The 27,862-nt window shown below is 39.7% G+C and overlaps 1 protein-coding gene across 1 annotated transcript; it reads right to left on the reverse strand.

Annotated features, from left to right (window-relative positions):
- Positions 1-16,216: 16,216 nt before the first annotated feature.
- Positions 16,217-16,852, reverse strand: LOC145051084 (uncharacterized). Its single transcript, XM_078999228.1, has one exon. The coding sequence runs from the start codon at positions 16,850-16,852 to the stop codon at positions 16,217-16,219; it is 636 nt and encodes a 211-aa protein (XP_078855354.1).
- Positions 16,853-27,862: the final 11,010 nt, after the last annotated feature.

Genomic DNA, 27,862 nt, shown 5'->3' on the forward strand with positions numbered 1-27,862 from the left:
TAGAGCTTCTTAATGGAGTACAACGGATCATGCATTGCAATGGTACATCCCCTAGTTCTATGAATGTAGTCTTTAAAAGATTGAGCTTTGCTATACGAAAATGCTTAGCGGCGCAGCTTGTTGTCCGTTTGCCATCTCACTTGTTGTACGATGATAATTAAAATTTAATTTTGTTTAAAAAAAATTCAGAACTTTTATATAATTTATGATTTCATTCAAAATAGTTAAATTATTAATTTCAATATAATGTTAAATGTTAACTTAAATCAAAATTGTAATTAAACTTGAAAATTTTCAAGAGAGTATTTTATAAATAGTTAAAAATTATAAATTATAGTGTTAAACCTAAATTGTAATCCTAAATTAACAAAAAAATCGTGAAACCATTTTTTATAATCATTAAGAATTTTCAAATAAGTAGCTTAAAAATAACATACAATAAGAATAGTTAATAGTAATATTATATAACATTTTAATGTTATCTTTTAAAAAAAAAAACAATGTTTGTTATTTTAAATAATTACAATCAAAGAAACTAACAATATTCATCAAATAAATTTTAAAAAACTCTGTAACCAAATTATAATTAATTATGAGTTTCCAAATATGTTATTTTAAATAACTACAACAACAATAGTTAAAAGTAACATTATCACAAATATTATATTGTTACCTTGAAAAACAAAAACAATGTTTGATTTTTTGAATAATTACAATGATAAGAAAATAAACTTTTTTATATTAATTAATCACAACAACTATAAATGTCATTAAAACATATATTATATTTTATCTAACATATCACTATAGCATAGCAACATCCTATATACCAGGTTACAGATCTAATAGATCATTATTGAAGAGGCCTTTAGATCAATCAATTTATCAAACAATGACAGTAAATAAGAATAAATAGAATTCATGAAGAAAAACTTTCACTAAGAAAGATATCTCACAAAGAGATTATTGTGTGCACAAAGCAGCGATTAGGGTTTGTGAAAGGCGTGTCCATTCACAAACCTATACAAGAGATTATATACTGCTATTCTAGACAATCCCTACAAATCAGGGATATGTCAGCTAACTAATTTACGCTAACTATGGAAACAAGATAAATACAAAATCTGTTACAATGCACTGAATAAACTAAACATGCTGAGCTGCTCAAACGCTGATGCTGATACTGAGATATACGTTGATGCTGAGATGTATTTCAAACATCATCATATTTCAAGGTTTGACCTTACAATCTCCCCCAATATGATGATGTTCAAAACTAACTAAGTTAAAACACCTCTGGACAAGAACTCTTCATACTCAGCTTCAGCCTCTATTTTTACTGGCCAGTAAGGACTATCCAGCAACTCCTGTCTTCTATTCAGCAGCTCCATAGCAATAAGAATGTGAAACTCTCCTGAGAGATCTTGATGACTCATGCACATTTGCCTTAAGCCAACGAGATGAGTGGTTGGAGCCTTTGGGATCTCAGCAGTTCGCTGAAAACACATCTTTCTGTTTTTATCGAGATAGAACATCCCGTGTTCAGGAATTGAGATAAATTTATGCTGAACCGGGTCAATACTAATAGGAAGAGAATTGTTTATTCCACCAGCACCAAAGTCCAGAACCAACACTTCCTCACTATCAACTTGAAATTTGGTTCTTCGAGTTCTCGGAACAGATGACCTTTGGCCTTGATACTGAGGTCGTTCTTTAGGAACAAGATCCAAACGCTGAACTTTCTTGATCAGCAGATGAAGAGCACACATCAGTTCAGAGGAGTGAGCTGAGGTTTGCTTGGATGCTAATTCGAGTAATTCCATCCATTCAGAATATCCATATTTGATCAACTCATCCCTCTTGACAAATTCAGTGTATGAATGCTGAGGACCTTGACGACTGATCAGCAACGTAAGAATTTTCTCATTGCGTGGTTTGGAAGCTTTAACTTTGATGATCTTATCACCACACACTCGTCGATTAAGAACGTCTTCAAACCTCTTTCGATCAATCCTGTCAAGAACACTGTCAGTCTTAGGCTTACTGTTGCTAGAAGGAGGCTGAGAAGATTGAGATTTGGACTGAAATTCCAAGAATTTCTGCATCTGAGCTTCAAAAGATCCTTTGGCCTGAAGTTTATGCTGAATCAGAGATTCATCAGCTTGAGCAATATTCTTTAGAAGCTGAGCTTGATTAGCTTCATCAAGAATTTGTTTAACTTGATCAGGAGACATATTCCATTCAGCCGCCAAATTTGATATACTGACTATGGACTTGGGCTTCTTGCCAGGCAGAGAAGTATTAGTTTGAGAATGAGTCAAGTCAGTATCTGCTACCTTACGCTTTCGAGATAGCGGATGAGAATCTTCACTGGCAACGTCTGAATCTTCTCCTTGGACCGGAATAATGGGATCAGCAACTGGATCGACTAATTTCATGTCTGGCCTTTGAAATTCATTATCAAGATCATCTAAATTTTCTTCTTGAACTGGAATAAGGGGATTAATGAAGTTCATATCCAGTATTTGACATTCATCATCTGGTTCATCATCATGCTCACTATCTTCAACCAGCTTTTCAGTGGCTGCTGGACTATTAGGCCTCGCAGAGTCAGACTCATGCATCGGCTTTGGTGATTCAGGCTGAACAATGGTGTTGTCAACAGGTTCGGTGTCTCTCTCATTTGGTTCATCATCAGCATTATCATCAGCATCATCATCAGTATCTCCCCCTTTTTGAGCATCATCAAATTGGAGACTAAAGGGAGAAGTATGCAGAAGAACTTCCTTTAGCTGATTAACATCAGCCTCAATGCGTAGGAGACGTTGATTCATGTCCCGAGTCAGTGTCAGAAGTTCAGTAAATGTTGAGGCCGGAATTTGAATAAATGAAGTGGCTGGAGCTGCTGGTGAGCTAGGTGGCATCCCCGGAGAATATTGGTCCCCCTGGGGTGGATTCTCCCCCTGTGAGGGATGCTCCCCCTGAGATTGGTGCTCCCCCTGAAATTGTTGCTCCCCCTGACTCAGTGAATCCTTTTGAGCTGAGGGAACTTTCTCAGCAACAGAGACGATATGATGAGAAATTTGAGGAGAGAAATGACCACCATCATGTGGTTTATCCTCTTGACCGGCATGATCTTCATGCATACCATCAGCGCCTCCTTCATCAGTATCAGCGATGAGAGAAGGAACAGTGTATGGATCTGCAATCCATTCTCTCATCCTATCAGAGATTCCGATGTCAATATCCAGGGGATCATCTTGATACATTCGAATAGACATGCGAGGGCATTGGATGGGATTTCCAGGGTGTGAGAAGTAGTCTACAGCGAAAAATTTATCAAGCACAAGAGCAATCCAGCGTGGAAAGGGAACGTGATCAGCGCGTACATTTACATGAAGAAGCTGAACAAGTTGATCAAAGAATAGGGCCCCATAATCAAGTCTTTTGTTGAGAAAAAGTGAGCAGACGACTTGTCGCTCATAATTACTCAGTTGATCACCACTTCGAGACTTGTGACCCACACACTTGCACAGAGCACCGGTGAAAAATTTCCATCCCGGGGTCATACATTGACGTAGAATAAGAGCCGATCGAGCACCAGCCTTTGAGTGATCATATCCCAGTTGATCGAATAGACGTCTACACCGTTCAATAGAAGGAAGTTCAGAGAAAGGTTCAAAGATAGGTAACCTGAGTGCAGCACTGAGGAGTTTTGCGGTGATAAAGACAGAATGTCTTCCACGACCAATGGTCCCGGTGATGACATTGTTTTCATCATTGACTGTTGTTGTGTAGTAGAACTCACAGACTTGTTCAGGGAAGAACTCTGATGGAATGTCACTGATGGCATAACGAAGACGGCAGGAGGCTAAGAAGTTACCAAAATCATCGAGTCCAAGACCTCTATGAACATTTGGAATATCAGGGTTAAATACAACGTTTGTGGCTTTGATGTATATTGGGAGAGGAGGAGAGTTTGGGGCAGGGATTACCCTTCGTGAAGTAGAGGAGAAGGTGAACAAAGAAGCAGCCATTAGAGAGTTTTTGGGTTCTAGGGTTTTGAGTATAAGTGAAAGAAGTTTGGATTGTGGAAGGAAAGTTTGAAATAAGGGTAAGAAGAGGTTTAAATATGGAATTAAACAGGCCTTTAAAAAGGTAATGATTATCTTCTTCAAAAATAACGGCGTATCGTAACAACCTGTCAGATAAAAATAGTCGTTGGGTAAAAGATCCGTTGACTGAAGATGAAGCGTCAATCAGTGTTTGCCGAAGCGCTGAGATCAGTGTCACAGAAGTTACATGCTGAAAATATTTCTCCGTCAATTCAAGGTACAACTTGCTCAATTGGGGTTAACAAGGAGATTGGTGCGTGTGATAGATACTAGTTGCATTATCTAACCATCGGCACAGAGTGTTGTGACTTTATAAGTGAGTGGTTTATCTTACTGAATCATTAGACACTGAATGAGAAGAAGGTAAAGAAAGGATTGTTGCGTGTGATAAACCTTGGTGTTTTGGTCTAACCATCAGCAAACATTTTAGATTCTCATCAGCGTGTGTTTTGTCACACTGAATCACGGAATCAGTGTAGGATTGGTAAGAAGAGATAGTTGCGTGTGATAGATCTTGGTGTTTTGATCTAACCATCGGCAAAGAGTTTCAAGTTGTTATCAGTGTATGGTTTTTAGTACAGTGAATCATTCAACTTTAGTTTAGAAGACTTGAAGAAGAGAGAAAGATAGGAGATCAAACCAAGCACTCAGTATGCAAATATCACCAGCATGTCATCATCAGCACAATGTACATCAGCTTATAAGACAATACCAAACATTAGCAAAATTAATCAGCAAAATTAATTACAAAGTAATCATTCCAAGCTCTCCAATAATGTAAGCAGTTGTTTGAGAATCCAGTGCCTTGGTGAAGATGTCAGCAAGTTGCTCTGAAGTCTTGACATGTTCGAGAACGTCTTTTCCCTTCTCAACATTATCTCTGATGAAATGATGTCTGATTTCGATATGCTTCGTCTTTGAGTGCTGAACAGGGTTTTGTGTGATTTGAATGGCACTGGTGTTATCACAATATATGGGAGTCTTTGAGAACTTAATCCCATAATCTAGAAGCTGATTTTGAATCCATAAGAGTTGAGCACAACATCTCCCAGCTGCAACATACTCAGCTTTAGCAGTCGAGATGGCTACTGATGTTTGCTTCTTGCTAGACCAGCTGATGAGACGATTTCCAAGGAAATGACATCCACCAGACGTACTCTTTTTATCTAAGTTGCATCCTGCATAGTCTGAATCAGTGTATCCAAAAAGTTCAAATGCTGAGTCGCGAGGATACCACAGTGCTAAGTTTTGAGTCCCTTTCAAGTATCGAAAGATACGTTTGACGGCCATGAAATGGGATTCCTTGGGATTAGCTTGGAATCGAGCACAAAGAATGGTTCCAAACATGATATCTGGACGACTTGTCGTGAGATATAAAAGAGATCCAATCATTCCTCGATACAAAGAGTGATTGACATCAGTTCCAGTTGGGATCAACGTGCATCTTATCAGTCTTGGACACTGGAGTAGAGGCTGGTTTGCAGTCACTGAGAGAATACTTAACAAGCAAGTCAGAAATATATTTACTTTGGAAAATAGAAATACCTGATTTTTGTTGCTGAACTTCATGACCTAAGAAAAAGGTCATCTTCCCCATCATGCTCATTTCGAACCTTTGAGACATGATCTCTGCAAATTCCTTGCTCGGTTTCTCGTTTGGAGAGCCAAAAATGATGTCATCGACATAGATTTGAACAAGAACCATGTCTGAGCCTTTGTTTTTGATGAAGAGAGTATTGTCGATTGCTCCTCGTCTGTATCCATTTTCAAGAAGATACGATGTCAGCGTTTCATACCAAGCCCTGGGTGCTTGCTTCAGTCCATAAACAGCTTTGTCTAATCGGTACACATAATCAGGGTGATCTTTGTCAACAAAGCCTGGGGGCTGATTGAGGAATACTTCTTCTTCTAACACACCATGAAGAAATGTTGTTTTCACATCCATCTGATAGACAATGAAATTCATGTAGGATGCGTATGCGAGAAATAGTCTGATTGCTTCAATGCGAGCAACTGGAGCAAAGGTTTCCCCGTAGTCGATGGATTCAATTTGAGTAAACCCTTGAGCGACAAGCCTTGCCTTGTTGCGAGTAATGATTCCATCTTTATCAACCTTGTTACGATAGACCCAGCGAGTTCCGGTGATAGTCTTTCCTGATGGTCTTGGGACAAGAGTCCAAACTTTGTGCCTTTCAAACTCATTCAGTTCTTCTTGCATGGCTTTAATCCGGTTAGCATCTTGAAGAGTTGTGTGTATCTTGACAGGTAAGATCATTGAAACGAAATTAACATACATGCAAAAGTTATTAGATACACGAGATCTGGTTCGGACACCATCATGAATATTCCCAATAATTTGATCAACAGGATGATATCGATGTTCAGAAACTGATGCTGATTCCTGAGAGTTTGACACTGACAGGTTATCAGTTGCAGGAGAGTCTTCAGCTTCAAGGATTTCATCAGCACCTGATGAATTATTTGATGATCTGGCTGCAGTATCTTGATTCAAGGAACATGGAACTGGAACGATAGAATCAGAAGTATCAGCTTCATCTCCAGTAGGAGAAACTTTGTCAAATGGACAAGAGAGAAGCTCTTGAAAAATAAAAGAGGAATGAGTGACTTTTTCATCAGTGTATGATTCCTCATCAAACTTCACATGAATGGATTCTTCAATGCATTGCCTGTTCACATGAAAAACACGAAAAGCCTTTGAAATAGATGAGTACCCAACAAAAATACCTTTGTCAGCCTTAGGTTCAAATTTAGATCTTGGGTCACGCTAATTTAGAATATAACAAATACATCCGAACACGTGAAAGAAGGATACGTCTGGATTTCGTTTTTTCAGTAATTCATATGGTGTCTTCTTGTGAATCCTGTGAATTAGAGATCGATTCTGAGTAAAGCACGCTGTATTGACAACTTCAGCCCAAAATGACATGGGAAGACCAGCATGAATCATCAGGGTCCTTCCTGCCTCAATCAGTGTTCTATTTCTTCGTTCAGCAACTCCATTTTGTTGAGGAGTACGAGGAGCTGAGAAGTTTTGCCCAATGCCTTTATGATCACAAAATTCTTCAAGAGTTGAATTCCGGAACTCAGTACCATGATCACTTCTTAGTTGTTTAACCTTGAGACCTGTCAATGTCTCATTCTTACGAATCAGTGAGATAATTTCCTGTGCAGCATGACTTTTCTTCTTCAGGAAAACCACCCATGTAAATCGAGTGAACTCATCCACAATCACTAGAGTATACTTATTTCCACCTAGAGAGCGGACGGGAATAGGTCCAAACAAGTCCATGTGGAGCAAATGTAGAGGGACAGATATACTGGAACATGACTTTGGTTTGAAAGATGACTTGGTTTGTTTTCCTTGTTCACAAGCTGAGCACATCTTGTCTTTAACAACGCTGAATTTTGGGAGTCCTCTAACTAGATCTTGATTGGATATTTTGGATAGGTTCTTGAAGTTCAGATGAGAGAACCTTTTGTGCCAAATCCAGCTGAGATTGGTCTGAGACTTTGTAAAGAAGCATTGCATCAGCTCCTTGTCACATGAGAACATATCAAGAACATATATATCATCCTTTCTACTTGCTAAAAGTACGATGTTCTTGTCAGTGTTGACAACTCTACCTTCCTTCTTTGTAAAGTGAACTTCATAGTCAGCATCACACAGTTGGCTGATGGAGATAAGGTTGTGTTTGAGACCCTTTACATATGAAACGTTTTGAAAAACCACATTATTGCATTTGATATTTCCATATCCTTTAGTGAACCGTTTTCCATTGTCTCCATAAGTTACTGCAGGACTAGTTTTCTTGACATAGTCTTCCAGGAGAGACTTGGATCCTGTCATATGCCTTGAGCAACCACTATCTAAGTACCAAAGATGCTCCTGACCCTGCAGTGCTGAGAAACTAGTTAGAACACACTGACCCATTCGAGGATGGGTCATTCACAAAGTTATTTGATAATAGATTATAACACTCCTTAGGAAGACAGTTTAAAGAATTTGACTTAAGAGTCCATTTTTCATTTCTAACTTTAATATTATCAGCTCTTAAGGATGATTTATCAAATGAACATTCACTGATCTTGTGAGAGGTATCACCACATCTGTAACAAACTCTAGTACCAAAGTTCCTCTTGGTGAGCAAATTTTTGGAATTGACACATTTTGACATGTAAGATTCACCAAGAGAGCTTTGAATCCTTTTGTTTATCATTGAGTCACAATTGAATTCAGTGTCAGAAAGAATTTGATCAGTGATAGATGATGAGCTATCAGTGTCTGATTTGGACTTATTCACAGATGCATTGCAATCAGGAAAATGCTTAAGTTGTTCATGAACAGCATGAAACACTCCGTTTGAGATAGGGAAGGCAATAATATTCTCAGTGAGGGGAGTTGGTCTTACAAGATGTGCAGGGTAAGAGGTTGGATCAATTCCGGTAATTTCAACATTACACTCAGTAACACCATTAGAGTTAGTAACACAGTATTCATCAATTAGACTCTGATTAATAAAAGAGTTACTGACAAACTTATTTTTGAAATTGTTTTTCATCTCATTCATGGAATAAAATTCAGATTCTTTTTGTTGTGATTTAAAAACCTTTTCAGCTTCTGCAAAATTACCCCCAAGAATTTTCTCACATGAATGTGGAATTTGAGCATAAATAATATAATTAGCATTTTTGTGAGATTTTGCCCAAGTATGAAGCACAATTTGTTCTTTGATCAAAAGATCTTTAACATTGTCAATTTCAGTAGACAAAAATGAGTTTGACAAACTAGTGATTCTAAGATTTTCCTGAGTGGACTCAATAATGTTATTTTTCATGGATATATCAATTTCAAGAAGATTAATTTGATTTTGCAAATTTCTTATTGTTTGATTCTTCTTAGAATTAATAACACCCAAATACTCAAACATTTTGATTTTTTCATTCATTGAATAGGAAACAAAGTTTTTAACCTGATACATTGAAGAAGAGTCAGTGTTGTGCTTCCTGGAATTTTCAACAGCATCAGACATATCAACATCAAATGTACTTGTGCCTTTTTCAGGAACATCTGTGTCAACACTTGACTTCATCATCTGATGACTCCTCATCAGTCTTCCATTTTTCTTCTTCAGCAACAAGAACTTTATGTTCCAAGTTCTCTGCTTTCAGCTTCTCAATCAGCTTGTTGTACTTCTGCTTCCAGTATTCATCCGAGCCTTGTTTTTTTTTGTTTACATTCCTTTGCAAAATGATCAGTGCTCCCACAGTTAAAGCACTGAGCCTTCTCTTTCTTATCAGTACCATGCCTTTTATCAGCTTCTGATCTTTTTGAAAACTTTCCACCCATCTTCTTCTGAAACTTTGAGAAGTTTCGGCCTGACTTCTCAAAGGTCTTTACAATTAAAGATGCACTAGCCACAACCTTTTCAAGATCATCAGTGTCAGTTTTAGAGGAATCAGTGTCTGAATGACTTTCAGTGTCTGAATCTGACACTAGCTTTTTGTTTGAGAACAAGGCTACAGATGATTCACGCTGAGAATCTTTCATCAGCTCCTTTCTTTGAAGCTTGGATTCCTCATAGTATCGAAGATTTCCATACAGACTTTGTAAGTCCATAGTGTTGATCGTCTCACTATTTTTTAGCACATCAACATGGTTCTCCCAACCTGCACCCAGAGAATCCAAAAACTTCTGCACTAGAACAGTTCTATGCTTCAACTGATCTAATCTTCGTAGATCATTAACAAGAGTATTGAATCTGTTAAAGGTTTGAGTCAAGGTTTCACCTTTCTTAGCAAAAAAATGTTCATACCTTCGGTTAAGATCATTTATTTGAGTAGCCTTGACTTCTTCAGTGCCTTCAAAAGATACAGTCAGAGTATCCATCATCTCTTTTACTGAGATACAATTTTGAACTAGCCCAAAAATATTGTATGGCAGAGCGTAGCTGATTGCGGCACGAGCACGAACATCTAGACCATTTTTTCTTTTGTCATCTGCCGTCCAGTTTTCTCTAGGTGTTTTCTTCATAGCACCATCAGGAACGTTGTTTTTCAGAGGCTGATACATTAGGACATATGGACCCTTTTCGACAATGTCCAACATGTCTTCATCTACTGACTCTAAAGCATATAGAGCCTTTATTTTCCACATGGCAAAATTTGTTTCATCAAAAGGAGGAATTTTAGCGGAGGGATGATTTGATGAGTTCGACGAAGAAGAAGATGAAGCCATTTGTTTGATAAGAGAAACCCGCTCTGACACCAATTGAAGAGGCCTTTAGATCAATCAATTTATCAAACAATGACAGTAAATAATAATAAGAAGAATTCACGAAGAAAAACTTTCACTAAGAAAGATAATCTCACAAAGAGATTATTGTGTGCACAAAGCAGCGATTAGGGTTTGTGAAAGGCGTGTCCATTCACAAACCTATACAAGAGATTATATACTGCTATTCTAGACAATCCCTACAAATCAGGGATATGCCAGCTAACTAATTTACGCTAACTATGGAAACAAGATAAATACAAAATCTGTTACAATGCACTGAATAAACTAAACACGCTGAGCTGCTCAAACGCTGATGCTGATACTGAGATATACGTTGATGCTGAGATGTATTTCAAACATCATTATATTTCAAGGTTCGACCTTACAATTATAGCATGACAACATCCTATATACCAGGATACATATCTAACAGATCACTACAACATAGCAACATATTATATATCAACAATACAAGGGATGCATAACCGTATAAACTTAGAGGTGAGATAGACACCCTTACATGTGATCCTACTATGGAGCCACAACCAAACAAGGAACAATTAAGAAAGCCCAGATCAAGAGTCCTCAGTCTATGCTACATGACTATATACAGACCCTATGGCATCCCTCTACTAAAAGATAACCAAAACTAGTGGGTCGGCATTGGTGGCTTTGACCGACGGGTACAACGAGGCAAAAATCACCTGAATCGAATAACTCTAAAACACTGTGATACGACCCCTTTCCAACACTGCTTGCACCCATGAATCTGCTAATCACCAAAACCAGGTAAAACCTTAATCAACAGCCCAAAACCCTCAAATTTAACCCAAAGTCAAACTTGGTCAAAAGTCAATGATCAACGTCATGTTGTGGTCCTCGTTGGCCACATCGTGGCAATGCTAAAACAAGTCAGTCATGATTTTTGACTTCGTCACGCCGTAGCCACTGGAAAATCACTAATTTATCAGTAAGAGCTTAATTAATCTCATACTTCCAGATCTACTTCTCCACACTGACTTAATAGATAAACCTTCCAACTTTATCCATTAGGACCTCACCATAGGACAAGATCTTAAACCCTAAATCCATTAAGTCTTAAATGTGAGAAAAACTCAAACATGAGGCTAAAAACACTCAAGCTAAGACCATTTTCTCACTAGCTCATAAGTTCATGATCAAATGAGCACCACATCAAACTCTGGAGTTCCTCAAACTCCAAGAGCACTCAAGAATGGGACCAAATTATTCAAAAATGGACTCAAACATCAAACAAGAAACACAAAGGTCAAGGTATGAACTTTATACCTCCAATAACTCAGAGATGTGGAGAAGATCTTGGATCCAAGCTTGCCCTTCGCTTCTTTGCACCAAAATGAACCACCTTCTTCTTCTTCAAGTTTCACCAAATGAAGCAAACAACCTCAAGATATAGCCACCAAGCACATTTGAATGGAAGAGATGTTAGGATTTTGAGTTGAATGAATGGAGGTTGAAGAAGATGACCTAAGATGGGGTTAAGATGCTTAAATATGGATGAAACCCTAAATGTAATGACCTAAAAACAGTACATAAAATTTTCGTTTAAAAACCATTAGTTTTCATTTATTGATCGTATCAAAATCCATCATTCATTACATTATTCCAAAAAATCATAACACAAATACATCAAGTGCAGAAATCATGTGGGGAGGATGTTGTGTCATCACGCTGGGCCCTTCCCTTTTGAATTGGAAGTACCTGAAACCATAAACATATATTGTAAGAATAAAGCTTAGTGAGCTTCCCAAATTACCACATACAACATACATATCAAACAACAGCACGTGGATGTGTCGGGTCCGTATCAACACAAAATATAACATATAGGTGTGTCGGGTCTGAAACAACCCCCGGATCTGTATCAACCCTGAGTCTGTAATGACTCTAAGCCCAAAAAGCTGAGTGCACAAATCATACAAGCACAACAAACAAAATCATATGATAACATATAATTCTACTCATACAATACAGTGGGTCGGCCTTGGTGCCTTCGGCCCACTTAAGGTGGTAAGAAGACTTACCTCACAGACAGGTGAAAATCTAAACTGACACGCTGCTCTGAAACCCATACTACCAATCCCTTTACAAATAAAAGCCACCAAAACTCAAACTACCATTCAAATACCTAAAATACGCCTAGTTCAAAACCTAGTAAAAACCAGGTCAAAGTCAACCGAGTCAACCGGGTTGACTCAGTTAGTATGCGGGGCATACCTCGTAGTTGACCGAGGAATGGATCGTTGACCTCGTACGCTCAGCGTACCCTACGGTACGCCCTACGTACGAGGCTGCTTGCCAAACTCTTAACTAAGTGCTTAATCCTTTAAGCACCTATGTCTAAACTTTAAATCTATGTCACATAAGATGTTCTAAGCCATAAAGTTTCCAACTTTATGGCTTAACATGGCTATTATGTCCTTAAAACCAAAAAACCCTAGCCTCTTAACCCATTAAGACCATCTAACACTTGCATGGAGGAAAACTAGTGACCAAGAACCCAACTTTATGACTTAACACCCCTGAAAACCTATGAAAGGACAAATCAAATGCCTTGGAGTACCTCCTACTCACAAAGGCTAAGTTTGGGACCAAAAAGGAAACAACTTGAGCAAAACTAGATCCAAGAGATTCTTTCATCAAGTTTGAAACTTTTTACCTCCACAAGGTGCATGAGGGGGATAAAATGTTGGATCCAAAGCCTTGAGTGAAACACCATCACTTCAATGTTCTTCCTTCTACTCCAAGACTTCCAAAAAGGCACCAAAATGGCTTAAAAGCTTTATAATGCACAAACACTCTTAGGGTTTTCGAGATGAGGAGGGAGGTTGAAGGTAACAAGGTGCTTGAGGCCATAAATGAGGTTAAATAAGGTCTAAACCCTAAAATTTAGGGTTTACACCCTGTCTATGTGAGCCCTGCGTACTTGCATATGCTCAGAGTTCTAAGGCGCTCCGGAGTACACCTCGCGTATGAGGGTGTACGCCCCACGTACTCCAAAGAACTTCGGATTTACAAAATTGCCACCAGGTAATAAACTTGCAAATTAAACATAACTTAAGGGTTAAAACGAATACCTGAAATCTAGGTGTTACAACTTTCCCCCACTTGAACTGGACTTCGCCCTCGAAGTCCGTTGCCGCAAATAAATCTGGGTAGTTTTCTCGCATCTCCGCCTCCGGCTCCTACGTCCATTCGGAACCCTTCCGATGTTGTCACTGGACCTTGACCAAGGAAACTTCCTTGTTGCGTAGAGTCTTCATCTTTCGATCTTAAATCTTCACGGATCTCTCCACATAGTTCAGACATTCATCAACCTACATATCATATAGAGGAACAATTACGGAATCATCGGCCATACACTTTCGAAGTTGCAACACATGGAAGGTGTTATGGATCTAACCAAGCTCATCCGGAAAATCCAGTTGGTATGCTACCTTGCCTACTCAGGTCGAAATCTTGAAAGGTTCGATAAATATGGGGCCCAACTTGCCCTGCTTCCTAAATTGGATGACACCTTCAGAAGCACCAAGTTTCCCACCTAAAACTCGAGATCCGAATGCCATCGGTCGGCATAAATTTTATGTCGACTTTGCACGAATCACAGCATGTCGCGCACCTGCTGAATCGAATTTGTGGTCTTAAGCACCACTTTAGTGCTTCCCATGACCCGATGATCAACCTCGCCCCAACAAGCCGAAGTTCGGCACCTTCTCCCATACAACATCTCAAATGGTGGTCGATCAATACTGGCATGTTAACTGTTGTTGTAGAAAATCTCGGCCAGTGGAAGGTAAGTTTCCCAACTCCCTCCAAAATCAAACACACAGGCCTGAAGCATATCCTCGAGTGTCTGGATCGTCCGTTCACTCTATCCATCAGTATGAGGGTGGTATGTACTAAAATGCAACTGAGTACCCAAGCCCTCATGAAGCTTCCTCCAAAACCTAGAGGTGAAATGAACATCCCAGTCTGAAACCACCAAAACTAGCACCCCATGTCGAACTACCATGTCCCCGACGTAAACATCAGTTAACTTCTTTGTGGATATGCTCTCGGCAATCAGAATGAAATGCGTACTCTTGGTCAATCTGTCCACGATGGCCCAGATAAAATCAACACCAAAAGTCATCATTGGCAATTTTATGATGAAATCCATAGTGATATCCTCCCACATCCACATAGGAATGGGTAAAGGTTGTATCTTGTCATGGGATCTCTGATGTTCATCCTTGAGTTTCCTACAAGTCAGACATTGCTCAACAAACCAAGTTATCTCCATTTTCATACAAGGTCACCAATAACTCAATCTCAAATCCCTGTACATCTTTGTGGCCCCCCAAATGGATAAAAAAACTTTGACTTATCCGCCTCCTCTAGAACCGTCTGCCTCACCCCACCTGATGCTAGTACCCAAACTCTACCGCACTGAGTCAACAATCCCCGGTTGTCCCTAACAAACACTAGAATTTGTGCCCTGATCCGCTTGGCCTTCCAATTCTCTCTTTTTAAACCATAAAATTGAGCTTCCTTGATCAAATACTACAAAGGTGATGTGACAACCATCCTCAAGGAAACATTTATGATAGGGGTACTCGTCATCTTGAGGCTCAACACATCGGCCACCATATTGGTCTTCCTAGGGTGGTACAGGATCTCGCAATCGTAATCCTATACCACATCAAGCCATCTCTGTTGCCTCATATTTAAATTTGGTTGGTCCATCAAGTACCTTAAACTCTTGTGGTCGGTGTAGATAGTACATCGGACCCCATACAAATAGTGCCTCCAGATCTTGAGGGAAAAAACCACGACCCCTAACTCTAAATCATGTATGGGATAGTTTGCCTCATGAGGCTTCAGCTGCCTCGAAGCGTAAGCAATCATGTGACCCTGTACATAAGAACAACTCCCAAACCCCAAATAGAGGCATCGTATTAAACCACAAAATCATCCAAACCCTCATGGAGCATGATAATTGGAGCCTCACACAATCTCTCTCGGAGTCTCAAAATCCAACTGCTGATAGGGGCCCTAATGAAAGATCACATTCTTCTTTGTCAAACGGGTCAACGACACAAAAATCTTGGAGAAATCCTGGATGAATCTCCGATATTACTCTATGAGCCCTAAGAAACTTTGAATTTCAGACGCGGTCCTCATGACTTCCCAATGCATCATAGCCTTGATCTTGTCCGCGTTAACTAAGATTCCATTCTGGTTAATGATGTGCCCCAGAAACTACACCTCATGCAACCAAAACTCGTATTTGGAGAATTTGGCATAAAGCCTCTCTCTTATCAGGGTCTCCAACACCACTCACAAATGCTACTTGTGCTGCTCCTTGGTTCTGGAGTAGACCGGAATATCATCAATGAATACAATCAATGATCGATCTAACATCAGCCTGGAAACCTGGTTCATGAGGTACATGAACATTGTTGGTGCATTAGTGAGCCCGAATGGCATCATCACGAACTCGTAATGACCATAATGAGTCCTGAAAGTTCTCTTCTACATTCCTCGTCCTTGGACCTCATCTGATGGTACCCTGATAGCAAATCAATCTTGGAAAACCAAGATGCACCCTAAAGTTGATCAAACAAATCATCAATCCTCAGGAGTGGGTAACGGTTCTTCACCGTTATCTTATTCAACTCCCCGTAATCAATGCACACCTGTGTTAACCGTCTTTCTTCTTCACAAATTGGATTGGTGCTCCCCATGGAGAGCTGCTCGAATGAATAAAACCCTTATCTAGCAGCTCCTACAGCTGCATAGACAACTCCTGCATCTCCAATGGTGCCAAACGATACGGCGCCTTGGCTATTAAAACTACATCGGGCATCAAATCAATCCGGAATTCAACCTGCCTCACGGGAGGCACTCCAGGAAAATCCTCGGGGAATACATCAAGAAAATCCCGCACAATGGGTACCCTACTAAACTTTGTCGTATCCTCAACTCGCGTATCAGAAACATAGGCTAAGAACCCAGAATAACCCTGATGTAGATATCTCTTGGCCCTCGCAACTGAAAAGAGAGTTGGCCCATGTGAAGCTCTCTCACCAGTAATAATCGGTTCTCCCACACTTAGGGTTCGAACTCTCACCAACTGTCGCTTGTAATCAATCACGACCCCATTGGGGCCCAACCAATCCATCCCGATGATAACCTTCGATCCTATCAAGGGAATCGACACCAAATCAATAGAGAACCTCTCGCTAAACATGTTTAGGACACACCCACGGAAAACCCTCAATGCATTCATGGTACGGTCATCCACAATCTCAACCTCTAGGGGAAAATCCAAAGTATCGGGAGCATCGCAAAACTTATTGTTGAGTGCAAGAGATACAAAGGATCTGGTAGCCCCCGAATCAAAAAAAACATGGGCAGACATACTGTCGACCAAAAAGGTCCTTATACAGAATCAAGCATAAACATGAGCATACAATAAAGAAAGCAATAAAAGGTAGAGATAAGATACGTACCCGTAACCACAGCTGGTGATGCACGGGCCTCATTGGTAGTTAGCTTAAATGTCATGCTCTTCACCACAAAGGTCCCCGCCTTGCCCTAGCAGCCATCAGTAATCCTCAACGTGGTTGGTACATGTGTTGTCATAGCTCCCCTGTCAATCTCGGGTAATCATCCTTTTTATGGTTAGGCTGATTGCAATGAAAAAATTCACTGCGCTTCGGGGGCAATCCCTACTCATAAGACCAGTCGGCCCACACCTGTAACAAACTAATCCCGCTGATCGACACGCCCTACTATGTTGTTGGCCACACTTTCTATGGCAGCCCCGAACCTGCTGTTCCCTAGAATGCGAATCAAAAACCTTGGGCTTCTTACTCTGTCCCACCACAGTCTGCACCTGCTCTTGCTTGTGCTTCGACCGAAGCTCTAACTCAATCTCCCGCTCACGGGCCTTCTCAATCATATCATTCAGCGTCTTGCACCCTGAAAAACTCACAAACTCCTTGATGTCATCTCTTACCATGTCATGATACCTCGTCTTCTTTATCTTCTCATCCGAAATGTATTGTAGAACCAACAGAGCTATCTATCGGAACTTGGTGGTGATCTGTGTTATAGTCTCGGTGGTCTGGCGAAGCTCTTGGAACTCCCTCGCCAGCTGTTGCACCTCGATATCCGATGAAAACTCCCTTTGAAATCTCTGAACAAAGTTCTCCCAAGTCATCACTGTCACTATCATTGTCCCAACAGCTTGGGTAGCCTCCCCCCACCAGTCTCATGCTCTGTCCCTCAATAGGCATGATGCTAATCCCATATTTTCCCCCCTCAGGGAAAATGCTCGTCCGCTGGGCATTCTCCATGTCAGCGATCCAACGATGACAAGCGATGGGGTCCTTATCCCCAAAGAACTCAGGATCTCCATAGGCCTTGAACTCCCAAAATAAGGGAGCTCGTGCCCAAATCTACCCTACAACAATCTTAGCTCAAAAGGTCCTGAGCCGTTCATCCCTGAGCTACAAAATCTCCTCCTTGATAGTACAAAAAATCATGGGGGTAGCGTCAAGAATGTCGCGAGAAACCTCGGCTGCAATAAGCTCACACAGCCTCTCATTAACTGGTTCTGAGCTAGAGCCAGAACTTGAACCTGAACCAGTATCTCCCAATCCCAAACAAGTGACCACGATCCTCAAACTGAAACAAAAAGATATAAACAATTAGAACTCACTCGAGGGAAACTCACAATATACAGGTACCCTTAGAATCCCCATATATATTCTTGTCTCAGGTACAGGTCATGTGCTTCCAGTAGTACGTGCCCAATACTACCTTCCACACCTACCTGTACCTTCCTCAAGGTAAATCCTGATTCCTCTAAGTTACCACACTACAAATAAAAACAAACCAATGCTACACAACATACATATCCTAGACTCTTCTAGGAAATCTCAACTCATACCACAAGCAATACCAAGAACCTTAATCAACATTTCGGGTTGCCCTATGCATGCAAGTCGTACACAAATATGATTACATAGAATGTTGAATTAAGATTCTACCCTAAGTACACAACCAAAAAAGGAACAAGGAATAAGGCTAAACCGATTATCTAGGCCTATAATATCCTAATCATAAACAACTTTGAAAGCATGCACATAGCAAATAATTGAGTTGATATCAATTCCAAGTAATACATGGCATCAAGTGTTATTGAGCTATAAGGCATCACACAAATCATGCAATTCTATCATATGATTCCTAAAGGTATCCTTAGCCCTAATCTAGCATGCAATTCACATATCAAGCATACTAATCACAATATATAAGTAAAGTTAATTTGGTAAACACTTACTTGAGTTCGTCTAATTGCACGCATTGTACTCCCCTTTTTACTTAAAAAGAATATATCTCAAAAAATCAATTTCTTTTTCTTTTGAAAAGATTATCATTTCCTTAGTTTGAGTTTTGACACACTCGAGAGTGTGCCTGAATCCCTCAAACCAAGGCTCTGATACCAACTTGTAACGACCCAAAAACAGTACCAAAATTTTTTCGTTTAAAAACCATTAGTTTTCATTCATTGATTGTATCAAAAGCCATCATTCATTACAATATTCAAAATATCAAAGTACAAATACATCAAGTGCGGAAACCATGTTGGGAGAATGTTGTGTCATCACGTCGGGCCCTTCCCTTTTGAACTGGAAGTACCTGAAACCATAAACACAAATTATAAGCATAAAGCTTAGTAAGCTTCCCAAATTACCACATACAATATATATATATATATATATATATATATATATATATATATATATATATCCAATAACAGCATGTGGCTGTGTCGGGTCCGTATCAACCCAAAATACAGCATATAGCTGTGTTGGGTACGAATCAACCCCCAATTCTGTATCAACCCCGATTATGTAATGACTTCGAGCCTATAAAGCTCAATGCATAAACCATACAAACACAACAAACAAAATCATATGATAACATACAATTCTACTCATACAATACGGTGGGTCAACCTTGGTGCCTTCGGCCCACTTAAGGTGGTGAGAAGACTCACCTCATAGACAGGTGAAAAGTTGAACTAACACACTGCTTTGAAACCCACACTACCGATCCATTTATAAATAAAAGCCACCAAAACTCAGACTAGCATTCAAATACCTAAAATGCCCCTAGGTCAAACCCTAGTCAAAACCAGGTCAAATTCAACCGGGTTGACTCAGTTAGTACGCAGGGCGTACCTTGTAGTTGACCGATGAACGGGGTGCTGACCTCATACGCTCAACATACCATGTGGTACACCCTGCGTACAAGGTTGTTTGCCAAACTCTTAAGTAAGTACGTAATCCCTTAACCACCTACATTCAAACTTCAGATCTAGGTCACATAAGATGTTCTAATCCATAAAGTTTCCAAATTTATGGCCTAGCATGGCTATTAAGTCCTTAAAACCAAAAACCATAACCTCTTAACCCATTAAGACCATCTAGTACTTGCATGGGGGAAAACTAGTGACCAAGAACCCAACTTTATGACTTAACACCCCTAAGAACCTCTAAAAGGACAACCCAAATGCCTTGGAGTGCCTCCTACTCACAAAGGCTAAGTTTGGGACCAAAAAGGAAATAACTTAAGCAAAACCAGATCTAAGAGATTCTTTCATCAAGTTTGAAACTTTTTATCTCCACAAGGTGCACAAGGGGGATACAATGTTGGATCCAAAGCCTTGAGTGAAACACCAGCACTTTAATGTTCTTCCTTCTACTCCAAGAGCTCTAAAAAGGCACCAAATGGCTCAAAAGCTTCACACTGCACAAACACTCTTAGGGTTTTCGAGATGAGGATAGAAGTTGAAGGTAACAAGGTGCTTGAGGCCATAAATGAGGTTAAATAGGGTCCAAACCCTAAAATTTAGGGTTTGAACCCTAGTTAGGTATGCCCTACGTACCTGTGTACGCTTAGAGTTCTAAGGCGCTCCAGAGTACGTCTCGCATACAAGGGTGTACGCCCCGCGTACTCCAAAGAACTTCATATTTACAAAATTGCCACCAGGGACTAAACTTGAAAATTAAACATAACTCAAAGGTTAAAATGAATACCTGAAATCTAGGTGTTAAAATAAAATATGTGGGCTTGGGCCTGACCAAGTTCCACACCGTGGCCATCCATTTCCACGCCGTGGTGTCTCTTGAAAGCACGCGTTCGATAAGTATCACGTTATGTCGTGGTTGAGGGTCTGGTCCAAAAATCCTTATTTGTTTCCTGAAGTATTGGCCCACCTTCTTCGGAAAATGAGATGTTACTATAAATTTTTAAATTTAGGGATATTCGTTATCCCTAGATAACTACAAGATTTGGGGTGAATTTTTTTTTCTCTCTTGTGATTGCTTCTCAAAATGTATTCTTTGGAGTATAAAATGGGACTTATATCATCATCAACACTTTATGCTTTCAGTTATAATCAAAAACTCTTATTTGTCTTCAATCTCAAGAACCCTAATCGCAGCCTCCATGGCTCCTCTATTTGTTCTCTACACATATGCTCCTACACCAATCACAGGCAAAGTTGTTGGAACTCATGATACTCCTATCGTTATCATGTCCAACAATGTTGCATTCTCTCCTCAAATCCCTAAAAAGTATGGAAAGAAGGAATTTGAAGATTTTGTGGCCTATCTTACAGCATGTCTGCTTCACTATGCTCTTGTCGATGTTGTTGATCCTTCTCTTCTACAACATGTTTGTGAGGTCTACTATACTTCTACCTACTATGGTACTAGAGTGATTGTTGGCACAATATGAGATGGAGAACATACTATCTCAATTACTATAATAGATGTACGAAGAGCACTTTGACTTCCTATTTAAGATGAATACTTTCCATTTCCCTCTATGGAAGAATGTCGCGTTGTTCATGGAATACTGGAATACGACTTTAAGAAACAAGGAAACCACTATGTTCTATGTTTACATCTTCCCACTGCATAAAAGTTTCTCACATGTGTTCTTGATAAATTTATTACTCACAAGACAAGGAATCTTGATCAGATGAACTCCTTTGAACAACACATTTTTCTCTATTATCAGGAATAAGTAGTTGGATTTTGCTCAGCTCAAATTTGATCAAATTGCTAAAATCATAAAAGGAACTAAAAGATCCCCATATGTTCCATATCCTCGATAGTTTGCACTGATACTTCAATAGCTTGGTACTAGTTATGATTATGATAAAGCTAAAGACTGGGTTCATTCCTTCACCTTGTCAAAATTGTTCAATTAGATTCCTGAAGATGAATGAAGCATCGTAAAGGGAATATAGAAGTGGATTAACGCTCCATACAAGTATGAAAGATTGCCATATATTGCACCTATTGTTCCATCGGAGGAGGAAGATATGGAAGATAAGAACCGAGTTTTAGATCAAGAATATGAATATCAATAGGATGACACTAAGAGGAACTCTGAGTCTAGTGAAGAGACTAACGTTGCCAACGAGAACTTTGACACTGACAGTAATTATGAGTATAATAGCAAATATGCATAGATGGTTGCCATCGATCATGGTAAAGATGTTCCTTTGAACTCATCAGATTTCAACATGGCATAATCCAGTCAACCAAATCAGCATATCCGATTTGAGTCCTCTCCATCACTTGAAGAATAAGAAGATCTTGTTCATGAAACTCCTCCAGCTCAGCAAGGTAATGATGTTGAAACTGATTATATCTCCGAGACTCCTCCATATGATCAAAGTAATGCATATTTTACTCATACACCCTCTCATGCTCAGGATTGAACTTTGTTATTTCGCACTCCTGAAGTTTCACAAGTACATCGTGATCTTACATCACATGCTCAACCTGATATGTATCCTCCTATTCGTCAATTTTTTCCCACACAAGCAACTGTTCAGAGGGAGAAATCACAACCAAGCCAGTTTCTTGCTGAATTCAAAGATTTTTAGCAGAAAACACTTTCTATATTATATGATCAACAACCACCTCCTGGTTTTAAAGGCGCTCCACCATCCAGTGGTCCTTCCACCTCCTTGCTTTCTCCTCTGCCACCACCACCTTCAGGTACTTCACCATCAAATCCTCCTAAAATTCCTCCTCCTGCTACTACTCCTCACTCTCAAACGCTTGCACTTGTAATGGTCCACCCTCTGGAACTGATGATGCCAAAGGGGGGGGTCTAGTTAAGGAGTTCACCAGTGGCACTGATAATAATGACGATGAATATGAAGTAAATGTTGAGGACATCCCAGACATTCCTGATCAGTAAGATCTTGATGATGAAGTCTATTGTATAGACTTATACTTTATTTATGTACAACCTCTTCTGACACTGATATTATTGGTGCTAATGTTGAGGGGGAGTAGCATGCCCCTCAAAGGGAAGCAAGTGACATTAACTATGATGAAGATAATGCTCCTCTAAGCAAGAAGAAAAAAGCCAAAAACTACTCCTGATGTTGGTCCACTTAAAAGGAAATGCAAGGATCTTACTGTAACTGAACTGGAAAAAGTATGGGGAGTATCTTGAAGAAGCTAGGGAGTTTTCTAGGCAACAGAATATCCAGTCTGCAAATCGAATGTTTGCTAGAAAATACTCCAAGAAGATTCAAGAAAAGTTGATTGTTATTAGCTCCATGATTGATCATATTGAGCGCATGAACAAGTTCAACATCAAAATGTCAAAGGAGAAAGTGGCTCAGTAAAGTACAATAACCAAACTTGAACAGAGCAGGTTTGGAGATGTGCTAACAAGAAGAAGTGACCATGATCCTATCATCAAAATAAGATGCACTAAGCGCAAAACTGAATGTGTAACATCTGAATCCCGAGGTAATTCAAAATTCAATATTTTAAACATTTAGAGTTGCCACGACGTTGGGAAGGTCGCCATGGTGTGGCGCTTTAAGAATATCGCGATCTCATTTATGGTCACCACGACGTGGCATCAGTTTATAAAAAAACCCTAATATTCGGGGTTTGCACCCCTATTTAAGGGAATGTGATGTCTATGGTTACTCACTCTCAGCCTCCATCCTACTCTCTCAGCCTCTAAACAAACCCTAACCTCCATTTTTTCTCTCTAAGCTTTTTTTGTTTATTTTGGGGATCAAAAGAAGAATAAAATGACTTTTAGACTTGGATTCAACAAGTAACTCTTCTCATCATCTTGTTGTTCATCTTCTGGACTCTTGTAAGTCCCTAAGTTCCAAGCTTTTTGGTTTATTGTGCAAAGATCTAGGTTTCTATGCCTTTTTCTTCATGTTGGGACATATTGGAGTGTTGGGATTTCATAAAGTTGTCGAATTTATGAATACCTAGAGTCCTTTTGTGGTTAGGAGTGTTGGATCTGGAGTTTTATAGAGTTTTGAACTCTTTCATGAGATCTTGGACCCTTTTTACTCTATTTTTACCTAGCTTGAGTTCAAGACATGCACTGGACATGCATGTATGGAAAGTGTAGACTTTTGTGTGACTATAAGATTCTAGAAATGTTCTGGAATGGGGATCTAGTAAGTCTTTAAGGAAAAGTGCTTAATGGGTTAAGCCAAGTCATGTTTTTCCCTATCTAGACCTAGAAGGGAGATCTTTATCACTTGGATGGTCTAAAGGGATAAAGTTGGAAACTTTATCCAGTTGGACCTTAGAAGAGACTAAATATGAGTTTTGGAGGTGACTTAATGGTTTAAGATGCCCAAACTAGTCCCCACGACGTGGCGACCTGTTGTAGTTGACTTTGACCTTTAACTGTTTAATTTGAACAAGTTTGAACTAGGTGCATTTTGGGTACTTTGAGCTATGGTTTGAGATTTGGTCACTGTTTGTTGTATATGTGACATGTAGAGTTGGTATTTGGAGCAGCATGTTGTTTAGCTATGTGGTCAGACTGTGAGGTGAGTTTTCCTCACTGTACTTGGGGGTCGAAGACACCATGTCGACCTAGTAGATTATGTATCATGGTTTTGGATGTCGTTATGATGCAGTGATCTGTTAGATTTGTATCTTGGTATATAGGATGTTGCTATGCGGCAGTGGTCTATAGATCTGCCTGTTTATCTGTCGAGGGGTTATATGTTTATATGTTGTATATGTCGACATAGTGCAGTTTTGGGTTGAGTCTTTATTGTATGTACATGGGCCAACAGACCGAGGGTATTCCAGTCCGATGACTGATTGGACCCGTTGCATATTGACATTCCAGTCCGATGACTTGTTGGATCGAGGCATTCCATTCCGATGATTGATTGGGTCGGGGGTAATCCAATCTGATGGCTATGAACCCGAGGGTGTTCCAGTCTAATGACTGATTGGACCCATCATACATAATTCTTTATGTTCTGTTGTGTAGGGTACTTTGGGGGAACTCACTAAGCTTTGGCTTACAATTTGATTGTTATGGTTCCAGGTACTTCAAATGACCTGGGGAAAGCAAAGGCATGATCGTGCACATCCTTCCAATTTTGTGATATTTTATTTTGGGATACTTTGATTCGTGATATTGACTTTTGGGAATAGTGTTTTGTAAACAATTATGGTTTGTGATTGGATTTTAAAACGGAAAAAAATTCGTTATATGGGATGTTGCATAAATAATTCTTATAGTGTATATCACAAGGCATGGTGACAATGATAAAGTTGGTGGCCAATACATCAAGGTCTTATCCTCCCAGGATTTGATGAGAGTGGTTGCAGCTTCTAGAGTTGGTCAACAAGCAGAAAGGCAAATATGTTGAGGAATTAAAGCTTGTACCTAAAAGACATATCACAAAGGTTAATGATCATGACTTAGTGCCCAAGACCTCAAATAAACCTTCCTCATTCTCAATGTCTGCTTTAGTGCCTCGATAAAGAACCTTTAAAGGTGTTAGATTTCTAATTCCCTTCGGCATGAAGGCCATGGACAAATCCTTGCCAGTGGGTGTTGATATTGTTCAACACATGTTCATTTGTCAACTAGGGCATGACATCTTCTACATGGATGAGTAACAACACATGTGCTTCCAGCGCTCAAGTGATCTTATCAAAGCACCCACCAAGCACTTGGTTCATCTCAAAATAGTGTGTCTAGTATACGCAGAACTTGCTCAAAACTATCACTTCTTAATCTCACTATATCTAAATAATAGAAAGAAAAAAAATGTTATTTTCGACTATTTTTGGGTCAAGCCAAAAGTTGAAGAAGATGTTGATGAGTTCTACTGACGTTCAGAAGAAAAAGACTTTGGGTTTTGACATCATCAGATTGGGGGAGATTGTAAGGTCAGGCCTTAGAATCTGATGATGTAAAAACAATCATCTTGACTCAATCAGTGTGGGCATATCCCAAGCGCCAGTGTGAAGTCTACAAAGCTGTGTCAGCGTGATATGTATATTTTATGTAATCTTTTGTAATTATAGAATATACATAATTAGTTTGCAGATTCGATATCTTAGTGATATCGGATATACATTATAATTATCATAGATTAGGTGATATCCCTGGTTTGTAGGGATTCATGAAACATCCCAAAATTACAACCCGAAAATTTTTGTTTTAATATTACTAAAAACCCACAATATCAAATATCATACAATAAAACCATGAATCGTATGTCACAAAACGCCATAGTAAAAGTATCAAATCAGAATAATGTCACTATCATATCAAACATCTGAACAAACTCCCAGGATAAAACTATGGTGTGTACCATGCCATCATCCCGAGCTCTTCCCCTTGCTAGTGGAAGTACCTGAAACCAAAACTAAAACTGTAAGCACGAAGCTTAGTGAGCTCCCCCAAACTACCACATACCATACAAACATATACACACATATTGGGCCTTGCCCACTGCATCGGACCGAAGTTCGGAAACTGCATTGAACCGAAGTCCGGAACTAACCAAGGCCTTGCGCTCTACATCGGACCGAAGTTCGGAAACTGACTGAACATAGCATAGCTTAATCATAACTACTAGCATAAACACATATACTGTATACTGCATCGGACCGAAGTCCGGAACGCATAACACAAAGACATGCTTGAATCACAAAGACTTCAAGCACACTGAGCTACTGCATCAGACCGAAGTCTGGAACTACAACTAACGAAACGGGCTGACATTGTGGCCATAGACTCATTCCTACTGGAAAGGAAACTCACCTTGTAACGTTGGCTGCTGAGATGCTAAATCGGAAACTGGCTGACCGCTGCTCCGGAACTCCCCGGCTACAAATCCCATAAACACTAAATCAGTTACTGATAACTGTTCTCAGGGTAAAATGACTATTTTACCCCTGGTCAAAGTCAACTTCCTGGTCAAAGTCAACTTTCAGTTTACCGGACTCGCCGAGTTGGGCCGCCAACTCGCCGAGTCCCTAACACCTTTTCTAATCCTCTACTCGCTTCAACTCATCGAGTTTGGCAACAACTCGATAAGTTCTTGTTCCATAGTAACGTCCAATCTAACTTCATCCGACTCGCTGAGTTGTATGAAAAACTCTTTGAGTTCTCCTTCATCAAATGAACACGTCCGGTCTGTGACTCGCCGAGTTGTATAAACAACTCGTCGAGTCTGTATTTGAGACAAGAAGATTGCCTTGGACTCTCCGAGTCCGGAATATGGACTCGTTGAGTCTCCTACATGCCATTACTATACAGTCAATTTCAGTCAACTACAGTGCATCCAATTCATAGATCTGGGCCTCTAGGGCTGGTTTTGCACATAAAGTTTCCAACTTTACGTGCATGCACACGAGAATGGGGCTAAAACACCAAAATCATCCAACACTAAGCACTTAGGGTTTGGAACAAGGCTATATTTGCATAAAGGTAGCTACATAGAGTTTCTAGAGCTCAATAACATCCAGATCTATGGTCTCCATCCTAAGGAGAGCTCAAATCTCGAGTTTGAATCATATAAAGCTCCAAAATAGACATAATGAAGCATAAAAGAGGTTTAATGGAAGAATAAACAAGGTAATAACTTTATTACCAGAATATGAAGCAGATGGAAGCTAGTTCTTGGATCTCCTTTCGCTTCTATTGATCTTCTTTCCTTCCTTTTCTTGTAAAATCCCCAAGCTATCACAAAACACTCAAGCTCAACAATGGGGACTAAGGTTTTTACAAAGAAATGCTCTAAAGGTGCTGGAGGCTGGGGTGGGTGGCTATAATGACGTTTAAATAGGGTACAAACCCTGGGATTTAGGGTTTCTTCCAGAAAAGTGGACTTGTCGAGTCCGGAATATGGACTCGTCGAGTCGCCAACTAAAAACGCGTGTAAATCCCGTTTCCACTAGACGAGTCGGGATACTGACTCGTCGAGTTCCTCTTAAGGAAGGAAAAATACTATAATTAAATTCCATACCAGAAATGGGGCATTACAATTCTCCCCCATTTATCTTAGACTTCGTCCTCGAAGTCT

This window comes from Lactuca serriola, chromosome 5 (assembly GCF_051521515.1).
Source record: "Lactuca serriola cultivar US96UC23 chromosome 5, Lser_US96UC23_V15, whole genome shotgun sequence".
NCBI classification, from domain to species: domain Eukaryota; kingdom Viridiplantae; phylum Streptophyta; class Magnoliopsida; order Asterales; family Asteraceae; genus Lactuca; species Lactuca serriola.